Genomic DNA, 13302 nt, shown 5'->3' on the forward strand with positions numbered 1-13302 from the left:
GGACAACAGTAAGAAAATTGTAGAGACCGGAGAATTTCACGTCTTTTTTTTTTTAGGCATGTGAAAAATATTAATTTTTCGTAATTTTTGTTCCATTTTATTTCCTTTAATCCGAGATCTCATTTAATAGGAAGCTCGAAGTTAAAGTTAATGTTGGCTCATGATATAAAAAAATATATTTAAAATTTTCTGTCAGCAAAAGTGGTTATTGCCGAGTTTACAACAGTGCGCCAGTCGTTCTTCCTTTTCGCAGTTTGGCGCCAATGGAAGATTCCAAGTGTAGCTAGGCCCTTTTCCACCTGTTATTTCCAATGGAGTGTAGGTCTACCTTTTCCTCTGTTTCCCCCGGCGGTTACTACGTCGAATACTTTTAGAGCTGGGGTGTTTTCATCCATTTGAACGACATGGCTTAGCCTGCATAGCCGCTATTTTTTAATTCGCTGAACTATGTCTATGTTGTCGTATAACTCGTATAGCTCATCGTTCCATCAAATACAATATTCACGTTGCCTATGCGCAAACGACCATAAATCTGAGTGCCTTATAGAGTTTGGTCTTTGTTCGTCGAGAGAGGATTTCACTTCTCAATTGGGGATAGATTTGTTCGTTTGTAAATGTGTGTCGCTTCCCTCTTTAACTTTTGATATCTATCCCATCCCGCACGTGTTGTGGTATTATAAACATTTCGGAGTTATGAGCATTCATATTTATGAAGCATTGAAGGATTTCTAGTAGTGTAGAAGTAGCGACAGGCAGAGGTAGCGACAAAGACTCATTACGTTGACTTTCCCTGAGGACCTCATCTGCTGATAGCGTTACACTCAACCAATCAAACATACACATATGAACATTAAAAGCTTACAAAGCAAACATTTAAAAACAAACAACAAAAATACTATACATAATCAACTAAGTGAAAGACACACTAACTATTTTGCATTAGACTATTATTTATTTATTTATATTATTTTTATTATTATTATATATTATTGTTTAGAAACTTTTTATGAGTTGAAGAGAAATTTCACCTTTTTTTGCGATAAATTATTATTTATATATATATTAATGTTACTAGATATGACACCTTTGTTGTGCCTTAAAGTTATTACTAAGAAATGAACCGCTTATCTTTCGAACGTTTGTTATTAAATTAATCGTTTTGTAATTTATATTTATGCATTACACTTTTTTTATAATTGTTTATACAGCAAAAAAAATCTAAAACTAATCCATTTGGGTTGTAAATGTTAAAAAAATAAATATGTTACATTTATTATTAATTTTTAATAATAATTTTTAATAACATAACCAAACTTTATACATAAATAATATTTTCAAACTCATTTTGTATAAAAAACTCATTACAATCGCAGTAATTAATGGCATGATTAAAAATGGAAACTTACAAAAAATATATTTAGAAGAAGAAAAACCTATAATTTCTCATAAAAACAGAATAACCTTAGCATTGGTTATACCCCTAAATGGTTTAAATTTAGATTCTTTTCGTATATGAGTTATTAGTTGAATTACCCAATATTCATTACATTTTCATGTCATACAATCACTCGCACATTCAACGCACACGTTAACTGCATTCATTTGTTTGTATGTTACGTATATTGGTTACTTAATTTTAGTATTAAAAATCGAAAAAAAAATTTCAAATTTGTTACATTTTCACACATTTATTTAGCATTCATTATGTTAATTATACTCTTTCTTTATTTCTTCTTTCTATTCCTTTCCATTCACTTGACTTAAATTTTCCCCCAAAACAACAAAAAAAAAAAAAAAAAAANAAAAAAAAAAAAAAAAAAAATGTTTTAGTCGAGTTGGCAGCTACAGATCGTGTTGAATTGAACGAAACCCCTTTGAAAGCCAAAGAAAATCAAAGCAAAAATATTTTGAATAAAAATTGTACTGAAAATGTGAATGAATATAATGAAGGCACATCCGAAACAACAAATACCCATAGCACAACACATGCACCATCAACCACATCATCCTCATCCTCTATATCATCGCTCAGCTCCGATTCTTGCACCTATCCCATACCCAAACATCCTTACCCCGCCTATGGCTATGCATATCCTTATCCCTGGTATCCGCCGCCAATGCCACCGACTAACGGTGAGGCATATCCGCCATGGCCGTACCCATATAGCATGCCTCCACCACCACCACCACCCTCAACACAGGCACAGACTAACGAAATAAGCGGCGATGCCGCGTCGCATACTCCATATGCACCACACTATCCCTACTATTATCCTTACTATCCCCCACCGCCGCCACCAGCACATAACCCTTATGCTTATATGCAAACTCCTCGCGCTCAAACTCCGAATGAATTTGATTCGCAAAATGCTTATCACGATGTAAATGCAAGCGCCGCATATCCCGCTTATGTGCCGCCATATCCATACCCCTACCCTGTAGCGCCTAGCTACAGTCAGAGCACGCCATCGAATCGCGCCAGCAGTGTGTTGCCCGACATCATTGTTACGCCCAGCACGGATGATATGCCCTCACAAGTTATATTGCAACATCACATAAAGATCGAGAAAAGTGAACCGCCAAAGCGCAATGATGCTGTCGTGATCGAAGAGGTCACTAGGAGTGATAATGAAATGCGGCCGCAAGAGTTGAGACGCGAACAACGTGAAGGTTCCGTTATTGATATGTTGTCACAACGTTTGGTGAATATGTCCAAAGTTGTCGAACATAATCTAAATATGAGCAAAGATGTCGAGAAGAATTATGCCGGCGAGCGTGATAAGGAGTTCAGCGAAAAATCACCGACGGATAACGCACCGCCAGTACCGGTAGGTATTGTGACTTTAGCTTCGGAGACCGAAGTGAGTTCGGACTCAGATAGTAGCAGTGATGAGGATTCGGACGCGACGCCCAAATGTGTCGAAACGCATGGCTTGCAGGCAATAAAATCGGTCACAAATATACAAATCTACAAGAATGGTAATATAAACATAAACGAGGTCGATGATGAAGACGATGTGACAACGGCTGACGGCGAGAGCGATATCTTCGACGAGGAAGACAATGAAGAAGATGTCGCTGAGGAACTGGAGTTGGATGAGTATATTGAAGAAAACGATGATATGGACTACGATAACCTGAGTGTCATCTACGAAGAGGAGAGTGAAATGGAACATAGCAGCGATAAACCGAATACAATCATACAACGTGATGGCTCTAACGCCAGTGATGCGACAACAGTTGAGCGTGATGACGCTGTGGAGCAGCAAATTGAAGAGAATGACAACAATGATGACGCAGAGGAGGACTCCACCTCGGTTACCGTAAGGCTACCATTAAAGTTCTCATTCAACGACGAGAATGTAGCCACTGTGGAGGTTGGTAAATCACAAATCGAAGAACGACGCCATAGCATCTCTTCGGAAGGTAAACGTAGCACTGGATTTGCTGTTGCGGAACTGCAACATGATTCCGATGATGAAGCCGGAGGTGCTTATGAGTACGATGATGATTGTGAAGTAAGTGTAACGATAAGCTTGAGTGGATCTTCACGTTCGAGTTCCATGGAGCGCAAGCCCGACGGACGTCGCGTCTCAGCAGCATATCCAATTGAAGAGCTGCCAACGCCAGAGCCGCCAAGCGCGGCATCGAGTAACGAAAACGTTTCGGTGTCATTGTCATTAAATGCGCGCAACAAATTTATGGGTCAAACTATGAGGGATGATGTGACCAATAATATAGCGATGTTCAAAAGTATGACGCACAAAGAGACTATACGGGAACAAGTGAAACAAGAAATAAAGGAACCATATATAGGCACGAAACAAATAAACGAAGCGTCAGTGATGAAAGAGGAGCCCGTGGCGAAAGAATCAGTCACGCCAGTAATACCCTCCGACGATTTAGACTTCTTTGCTACACTACGTGCTACTAAGCTGCAAGCGCAGAAAATGATGGAGACATCAGCGAACTATTGGGGCAAGTTAAAGGAGAATGAGGAACAAAAAAAAGAAGAAATAAAGGAGGAAGTTGTCGTAGCAACTACAGAGCCCGAACCAGAGGTGGATGATATTTGGGCTGATAAAAGTGATGATTTACCGAAACCGGTGCCGAAATTGAAATTAGCCGATGCTAAAGAGGATTTCTGGTCCACATTCGCAGCGGCAACACGAAAAACACACGAGGAAGAGCAAGCGGAGGATGTTATTGTAGAAAAACTGCCGGTAAACACAGTTATGAAGAAGGATGAAGCTTCCGCTCAAGCTGGCTGTAAGGTAATATTTGGAGACACGATAGATATTAAAGACAAGGTCGAAACTGTAGACGAGTCCGAAGAAGTCGACTTTTGGGCAGAGATCGAAAAATCAAAGGAAGCAAAGACAACTGAAAAGAAAACCAAACTCAAGACCAAATCTGCTTACGAACGTAAAGAAATGAGTGAGGTTATGCATACATCAACCACCATGAAGGTATCTACAAAGGTTCTACCAACAGCGCTACAAGCAGATTTGTATACACCGCCTCCATCAGAACAGGTGGAAGAAGAGTCGAGCGAGAGTGAGGAAGATGATTCAGAGACAGATGAAAAAGCGGCTCAGTATGAAAAAGTGAATGTTAGCAGAAAGCTGTCTGAACCAAAAGCGCCAGTGGAGGAGAAAGAAGATGAGGAAGACTTCTGGGCGTCTGTGGAAAAAGCTAAAGCCGCGATTGGTACACCAAAACAATATTCAACTTACGACAAAGTAGAAGCTCCATCAGCACAAACGGTTGTTGAGGAGGTTGACTTCTGGGCTGACATTGAAAGGAATAAGAATATTACAATTACAACGAATGAGTTATCAGCCTCCAATAATGTAGAGGCTCTCTCAGTCCAAGAAGTTGTTGAGGAAGTCGACTTCTGGGCCGACATTGAAAAGAAGACGAATATTACAGCTACAACGGATGAGTTATCAACCAACAATAATGTAAAGGCTTCCGCAGTCCAAGAGGTTGTTGAGGAAGTAGACTTTTGGGCTGACATTGAAAATAATGTGAATGACAGAACTACAACAAAACAAGTATTAACAATAAACAACGTAGAAACACCTTTAGCTCAAACGGTTGTTGAGGAAGGCGACTTCTCGGCCAACATAAAAAATAACACAGAAAAAATTGCCACAACTGAACCATATTCAACAACCAATAATGCTGTGGTGCCTTCAACACACAGCGTTGTAGAAGAACCAAATTCCGAAACAACGCAGACCCCTCCACATGTCTACGATCCCACACTTTACCCCGAAGAACCACGTGAAGTTGATACCGATGAAGAAATCGATTTCTGGGCTGAAATTGAAGCTAAGGATCAAGATACAGATGACGTTAATTTCTATAAATCAGCATCTTTCTGGGCCAATCGTGAACGTCATAATTCAGTTGATGAAACACCTTATTCTAAAGTGCTACCTAAAGCATTCCCTGCTAACTTGCCCGACGAACCAACTGTAAACGTGGGTCTATGGGCAGCATTAGAAGCCGCGAAAGGTGAAGAACCCGAATACATTGATCCAGCTGTGGAGGAAGAAAAGGCTCTAGCAGTACAATTCAATGAGATCCCATTGGAAGAAGAAACAGCATATAAAGCAGAAAGTGTTGAAGATGTTAATAAAAGCTCAAGTGATATTTGGGAAGTAGCTTCTCTGCACGAACCTGTTGTGGCAAATGTTTGGGCGCCACCGGTAGAAACTAATGAGCTTAACAAGCCATACCAAGATATGGAACAATGGATACACAACAACGATAATAATGAAAATACCGAACCGCTGACGGAGGAGCGCATTAAAGTTGAACGCGTTGAAGAGACAGATGAGGCAAATGTCAAACGCAATAACTACCGTAAAGCTATGGCCTTCTTCAGTACATCCATTGACGACCAGAAGGAAGTCAACGCCGAGAAAAAATCACGAAAAGGCCGTTCATCAAATAGGAATTCGCTGGTCGGGACAGAAAACGCGAGTATAAATAAAAAAGAAAGCATCGAAAATGCAGTAAACAACTACTACAAAGAAACGTTTGAACAGTCTACAGCAAGAGGCAAGAGTGTCGGGCTCGACAGTTACTGTACTGAAAATATACTACAAGAAACCATAAATCAAACTAGAGGTAAAAGTGTAGGTGTGGAGATGACATATAATACACTGAACACAGAGGTACATACCGAACCATACAATACGGAAGTGTGTACGGAACGCAATAAAACACCAACAAACTTCGAGCAGACCTTACCCGAGGTTTATGTGGAACCCATTATAGAAAGGAAACTTTTATCTAACGGTTTACCAGATTTGGGTCTTAAGAATGAGGAGGTTAAGATTTCAGTACGCGATAGAATCTCTGCTTTTGAAGCTGGTGTGGTCGAGTCGCCAACTACAGCAAAGAAAACTGACGATAGAAAAACACATTCACTCTCGGTGGAGAGTTGCACACCCAGAGGCACGCTATCGCGTAACAGTTCACAACGTTCCGAGTCGGAAATCGAAGAAGATGACTCGGGTGTAACGGATATGAATAAACCACTTTCCGAAACTGACACCGAATCCGAAAGCTTCCCCGAGCTGCGTAAAATGAGCAGCTATCAACGTGCCGCCACACATTCCAGACTCTTCAAGCTGCTGCAGGACGAAAACGATCCACTCGAAGATGAAAAACTAAGCAAAGAGCTCGCCGACGAGTATCACTTCAAACCCAGTCGCCGCAAGATCGTACACAATGTATCCATCACACGTCGGCAGAATCCGAAAGCGCTTGCCGATGCCGAAACCATGACACAACGACGCGAACGCCTCTCACTGCCATTACGTAAAAACACGAGCATCGATGCGGATAATCCCTCGACACCGAACAGTCCAGCCTCACCCATTATGGGGCAACCGTCCAACAACACTAGCGTCAGCGATAAACTAGTCAATGAATTGGTACAGAGTCTGCTATTGAAACGCGATAGCAGCCATTTGCGCCAAATGCCCATGGAAAAGCTGCAGGCAGCTGCCAAACGTGTGCTCGAAGAGGAGCTGGACTCATTGGAGAATACATCAGTCGAGACGACACCGGCACTCACACCAAACGACATCAAAATCGACAAAAGCTATGCCGAATACTATGATACATGGTCGCACGCAAACGGCAGCAGCGTGGACGGCATGCCACCGAAAGCGTATCGCGCCATGCAAGATGCGCAGCGACGTAGTCCTTGGTCCGTGCGTTGTCCACGTGTGCTCAGCTCGAAAACGATAAATCGCGACTTGGCGCGTGTAACCGAGTCGCCGGAGATTTTCGCACGAAATAGCAAAAGTCCCGACTGTCTCTCGCAATCGCGCGAGGGTTCGGTGAGCCGTTGGCGCAAAGTTTAGCGGGCTCATTAGGGTGGCGGCACATACACAGCGGGCGAGCGTCGTCAAAATTGGGGGAAATCGTAAATGCTTAAGTAAAATAGCTGTTTAAAGTATAGTTGTAGGAAAATACAAATAACGGTGATGCATATTATAAATTTGACATCAAAACTGTTGTGAAAGGCGGAAAACGCTTCTGGTGCGTGGCACCAAAGTTATTAAAAAAAATTAAAAACGTTCAAAAATTATCCAAAGAAGTGTCTCATTGCAGCAGCTGCGCTGTAGGCAGGAGACACACATATGCAAGCCAACAACTCAAAAAATTTACTAGTTTTTTTATTAGCTGAGCGGTAGCACCAACTCGCACAGTTCAACCAACCCAAACACTGCCTTTTTGTACTCAGTTAATGGAAAAAGTTTAAACATAGCAAAGTTAGCATAGTGTGTGCTTCTTTGAATTTATTGTAAATAAAAGTAATTTTAAATATTTTATAAAAACATGAAGTGATAGCCGCGTTCATCTTTTTTTTTTTTTTTTTTTTACTACAAAACACTTTTGTAAGCAGGATTTTACATTTAGCCAGCCAGATTTTGCATTTTGCCGATTCATTCATGCTCTCACAATAACCCAACCGGCCGCACAGTCACACAAATCATACAAAACACAAAAAGTTGACATTTCTGCCAAAACAAACGAAACAACAAAATAAAAAATAAGCAAAATTAACAGTAAATAAATAATAAAAATTGTAAAATCTGCAACATTTCGAAAAAAAGCAAAAAATATATAAATATAATAAAACACCAGCAATAATAAAGTCGTCAACAAAAAACAAAGAAAAATCGTTCATTCGTTCGCTCGTTACCTCGTGCCTTCATGCAAGCACACATACATATACACCTGTATATATGGTGCAAAATCACGAACTACATACATACTTCTATGTAAATATGTACAGAGCTCAATCGAGAAAATATCGTTAAATCGTCCAACCAATCAAGACATGCAATCGAAAGACATCTCAGTCAAGTGTAAAAATTGTAGGTCAATCGTAAACAGCCAAACAAACACACACAAGCGTACGCACAAAGTAAACAGCAATTCGGCCGTCTTTTGTAAATTGCGAAACCAAAATTTATCATAAAACGTGAAAGCAAACAATTTTCTTCATCAACGAACAAAGTATTTTGCCAAGCTCATTCAAAATCCTAAGGTATCTAAAAGAAAAAAAAAAAAATTTTTTTTAGTTATTTTTTGTTCTCCAATTTTTGTTTTGCATAGATATGTAGTTGACGCAAAGCTGGCTTTTTTCCCTGTGCTAATCACTCAAAATGTTTTCGTGAGAAAATCCACAGCGACTAATTTAGTCAATTAGCAAAGGCCGTCAATTTGATAATTTACTAAATTAAGTGGTTATATCCACTTGCCGGTCAGAAAAACCACGTTTTGTTGCGTTTTTTTTTTTTTTTTTTTTAGAAGAATTTCATTTAATAAATATATAAAAAGTATGTAAATTAAATGCAATTTAATTTTAAAAATTTTGGATTCACTTAACTCCGTAGTCGATCTTCTGGAGAACCTACGGAAAAGGTATTTGGCGGCGAGAAAGATTTTTCTGCTTACAATTATCACATATCCAAAAACTAAATAATAAATTATTATGAATATAAATCGGTACAGGTCATGAGTCTAGTAAGAAATAGGACTACTCAAAATTTTGATTTTTGTGAAAAAAGTTATACTCCAAAATGGCTAAAAATTATTCGAGGCTAGTTAAAAGTCTTATTTCTTCCATTAATAACTGAAAAATATAATTATGAAGATTACTCAAAAGTCGTATTTCTTCGATTAATAACTGAAAAATATAATTACGAAGGTCATCGAATCTGTAAACAGCTTTTCGAGACAAGCAAATTCAAAATTTTCAAGACAGATTACACCGACTTAAAAAATTCGTACAAATATGCTCATATCTCCGAAACTATTTGACGACCCAAAATCAGTTTTGGAGAGTACTCTTGAATATATGTACATATGTATATATATTCGACTGGTAAAAAAGCGAATATTTTTTTTTTCGCTTAGTACTCTGAAAAATAGGTTCTTAAACACCTCTATATCTCCAAATATGAACTTAATATTGTAACGATAAAGAGCTCTCCCTTACAGTTTTCGATTTTCTGCTTATTATGAGAAAAGTCGTAGCTCGCTTCGAACTACTTGAAAAAAATAGTTCCCTTCCTAGAATTTGAAGGAAATTATATGCTCCACAACACCGTAAACCTTACTGTTTAAAAGATATTAACCGTTAAAGTTTCATTATTTGAAGACGAACTTTTTTTCTTAAGAAATTTATAACTCATAAAAAAAATAATTTTATATTTCAAAAAACAAAAAAAAATTATTAGAAATGAACTGCTATGAAAAAGTTTACAAGTAAATATAATCTGATATAGCATTTTCGCACAGGAGTTAATTGAGCACGATTAAAGGGTTAATTGAGGTCGATTGTAAATGAAACCCCCAAACTGAAACTCTGGGGGTTGTTGTCCACACTAGAAACTTGGCTGTGTTTAACTCTGCCGGTTGTGGACCAGGCTTAAATTTTGATTGTGTGCATTGATAGAAATGGAATCAGCTGACGAATTTTAATCGTTAGAAAAATTGCAAAATGAAGAACACAAGCAAGTATAACAGCTGATCGTTAATCGAGCCTATAGTTCCTGCGAAAAGCAAAAACTGGTTTTTCAATTATAATCTTAATGCACTAAATCAATTTGCCTATGCGAAATGGCTTTTAAGAAGTTGTCTAAAAAATCTATAAGATAAAATTCCAACAAATTTTTATTTCAATAAAAATTTAGCCTACCTTTTAGCGTGAAATATGTACATACGTGATAAGCGCTGCATACTTTCTGACGTTAGAGCTACGAGAAAATTTAGTAGCCACTCTGTCAAGGTTGTTTTTGACACTTCTAATTTAAATCAATAATTTGACTACAGAGTTTTTATGGAGCTAAAACTTTTATTTGTTTCATTACTTTTCTACCTTAAAATATTTTAAATTCTTTTTTCCAAAACCTGTTTTTTACCGTCTGTGACTTTAACTCGTATTTCAATTCCTACCGAGCAATCTATATTTTTTATAGCTGCTAATAAACTTTCTTTTCAACATTTTATCAATTGTGGACTCTCTTACGAAAACAGGCTTACGCGTTAAGCTGCTTCAGTGCTCGACTTAGTGTACTAAATTAAAAACATTTCCAACGAAAAAATTAAAATATTTGCGATACGTCAAAGACTAGAATTTCTTCTTCACTATACTTCAAAAATAATAAGAAATAATCTAATAAAAAATCGTCAGTCTCATATCGTTATTAGAAACACATCAAATCATTTTGTATTTTTGATTATTAATTCCAATGTTTTAATTTAATTAATTCTTGAACTCTTCTCCAACATCTTCAAATTTATTTTACTAATTGAAATTAATATTAAAAAAGAAACTATTTAAAGTTAAAAATAAAAAATAATTGGAATTTTATTTTTCAATTGAAGGTTTGTATAATATTGAACTGTTATTTGGCTAACTGTACTGTAATTAACACTTTAATGTGACGATTTAAATTCAATTAAATTGGCATTTAGAGTCTCTAATTTTATATATTTTAATTTTTATTTTTAAACGTCATTGTCTACATATATTATCGCAAATATTTTGCTTAATGCAAAAAGGCTTTTTATTGCTTTTTCTAATTATTATAAACAAATTCTACCCAAATAAAAATGAATTTTTGTTGTTGTATGGAGAGAAGAACTCCACCTTTGGCTACTGTGCGTGGAAATGCGTAAAGGAACTGTAAAAAATATCTCACTGAATTGCCGACGAAACGAATGAATATTTTTTCTTTTTTATAAATTTTCTATAGTCCTCATATAAATAAATGAAAATAAACACTGTAATATACTCTTACTTGATTTATATAACCGCATTCAATACTCGTTCGTTCGTTTTCTAAATGTTTTCTTTTTTAATTATATTTTTCAACGTTTTCCTTCTAAAACCGATTAACTTTTTTATGAACGCCTAATTTTCTTCTAATTCTATTTTAGTATAACAATTCTAATATAATTATTTATAATAAACTCTAATGGTTTTCTATTCTCTTGATCTGTGAATGGCTTTACTGTTTGAGTATTATATTTCTGACATGAAGGCAATAATGTTTGTATAATATTAAGTGCGAGATATTTAATAATAAAAAAGAACAACAAAAACAAATATTTTAAAAATAATAATTTTATTAAATTAAAAAGGTGAAGTTTTCTCTCATACAAAGCTCTTTATTTATGTGTCGCTGTTTTGTTTGATTTTACACTGGCTAAATTCTTTGTCTGGCTTATTTTTATATGCGCTTTGGCTTTATACTGCCCACTGTACGTTGTGTTACCACCTTGAAATCCCTTGACAATTAATAATTAATACAGTGGACTACAAAGTACTGTTGAAATATTATTAAAATAAATAAAATTNTATTTTTTGAATCAATAAATATAAAAAAATATTTTCTTTTGTAATAAAGTTTATAATCTTGTTTTGTTATTTTTAATCCCATATCTGTAAAATTTTGTTAAGGTAAAGATTTCTCACGGGGCCTTTAGGGGTTGAGATGTTAGTATTTATAACGGCACAAAACATCGTGTTAGAGTTTTTCAGATTTTATGACCAAGTCTACGGTTTTCGAGTACTAGTACAACCCCTAAAAGTATTCAAATGTTAGTGATTTTAGTGAAAATAATTCTAATACATACATTTGACATTTATGGATACTCTAAAAAAAAAATTTAATTGTTTTGAGGGTATTTTCGGCGACAAAAAATTATTTTCGATCAATTTTTTGAGTGTATTTCAGAGAAAAGTTTTTTTTGGCAACAAAAACTATGAAATAACTTTAAATTAGTATCGAAATATTATCAATGGTCAATGTAGAAAGTAAATTCATAAATGTCAGACATTTTATGCCTTAAATAAATTACATTTTAAGGTTAATTTTTGCTGGCAATAAATTTTGTTCCGCACAACTTTTAGGTTATGTTCCAATTTTTAAGTTTATAATTTTTACTTTCTTTGTAAACGATTGCTTAACAGGACCAGCCTGCTTATTTCAATAATTTTCAACGGTTAATAGTATTTTTTCATATTTTGTTAAATTATTGCTATTATAGTTCGCTATAATTTTGCTTTCTAAAGCATATTATTGACAGCAACTCTACAAAGCCTCAACTATAACTACAACTATAACAACACTACTACATAGTAGAATATGGCAACTACATAGCAACAATACATAGTATATAGCATTTCTAAAGCAACACATTTTTTTTTCTATTTAATATAACATACTTTTTTTAATGTAATATTATTTGTAATATCTTTGTAATGTCTTTTAAAAGCTATAAAGCCATCAATTACGCAACAAGCTATATTTCATCATATTTTTATAATTTTATAGTAAAGTATTTGTATATATGTATGTATGCGTATAGTATGTAGTAATTTATATATTTATAGTATATACACATTTCCAGTTGTATTCGTGATCATAGCTTAAAGTTATTTTTATTTTGTTAACTGCAGCTCGTAATATGGTTCGGATATTTGTAAATACTTTTAGCAGTTTATTCCATTAATATTGTAAATATGTTATTCAGTTTAGTATTTATCTTATGATAGACTTTTGAATACCTTTAATATATATGAATATGCAGTATACTTTATCTTCTTTTTTGTTTTTGTATAATTTGTACATACGAATATTGTATGCTGTAGTATAGTGGTATATATTTGATATTTGTAAGTATTACTTGTAATTAGTTTATATTTGTTTTGTATTTTTGATTTGCTTTAAATTTTTAGTAACTTGCCAAATATCG

At 35.6% G+C, this 13302-nt stretch overlaps 1 protein-coding gene across 11 annotated transcripts in view; it reads left to right on the forward strand.

Moving 5' to 3' along the window:
- LOC108967865 overlaps positions 1–8089 on the forward strand; it is a 75568-nt gene extending 67479 nt beyond the window's left edge. For all 11 annotated transcript variants that reach the window (XM_018931501.1, XM_018931498.1, XM_018931500.1 and 8 more), the window contains one exon: positions 1831–8089. In XM_018931501.1, coding sequence (XP_018787046.1) covers positions 1831–7388 — 5558 coding nt within the window. In that variant the 3' untranslated portion in view covers positions 7389–8089. The remainder of the gene's footprint in view (positions 1–1830) is intronic.
- The last annotated feature ends 5213 nt before the right edge of the window (positions 8090–13302 follow it).

The sequence above is a fragment of the Bactrocera latifrons genome, unplaced genomic scaffold, assembly GCF_001853355.1.
Source record: "Bactrocera latifrons isolate USDA-ARS-PBARC rearing strain unplaced genomic scaffold, ASM185335v1 scaffold_2, whole genome shotgun sequence".
Lineage (NCBI taxonomy): Eukaryota > Metazoa > Arthropoda > Insecta > Diptera > Tephritidae > Bactrocera > Bactrocera latifrons.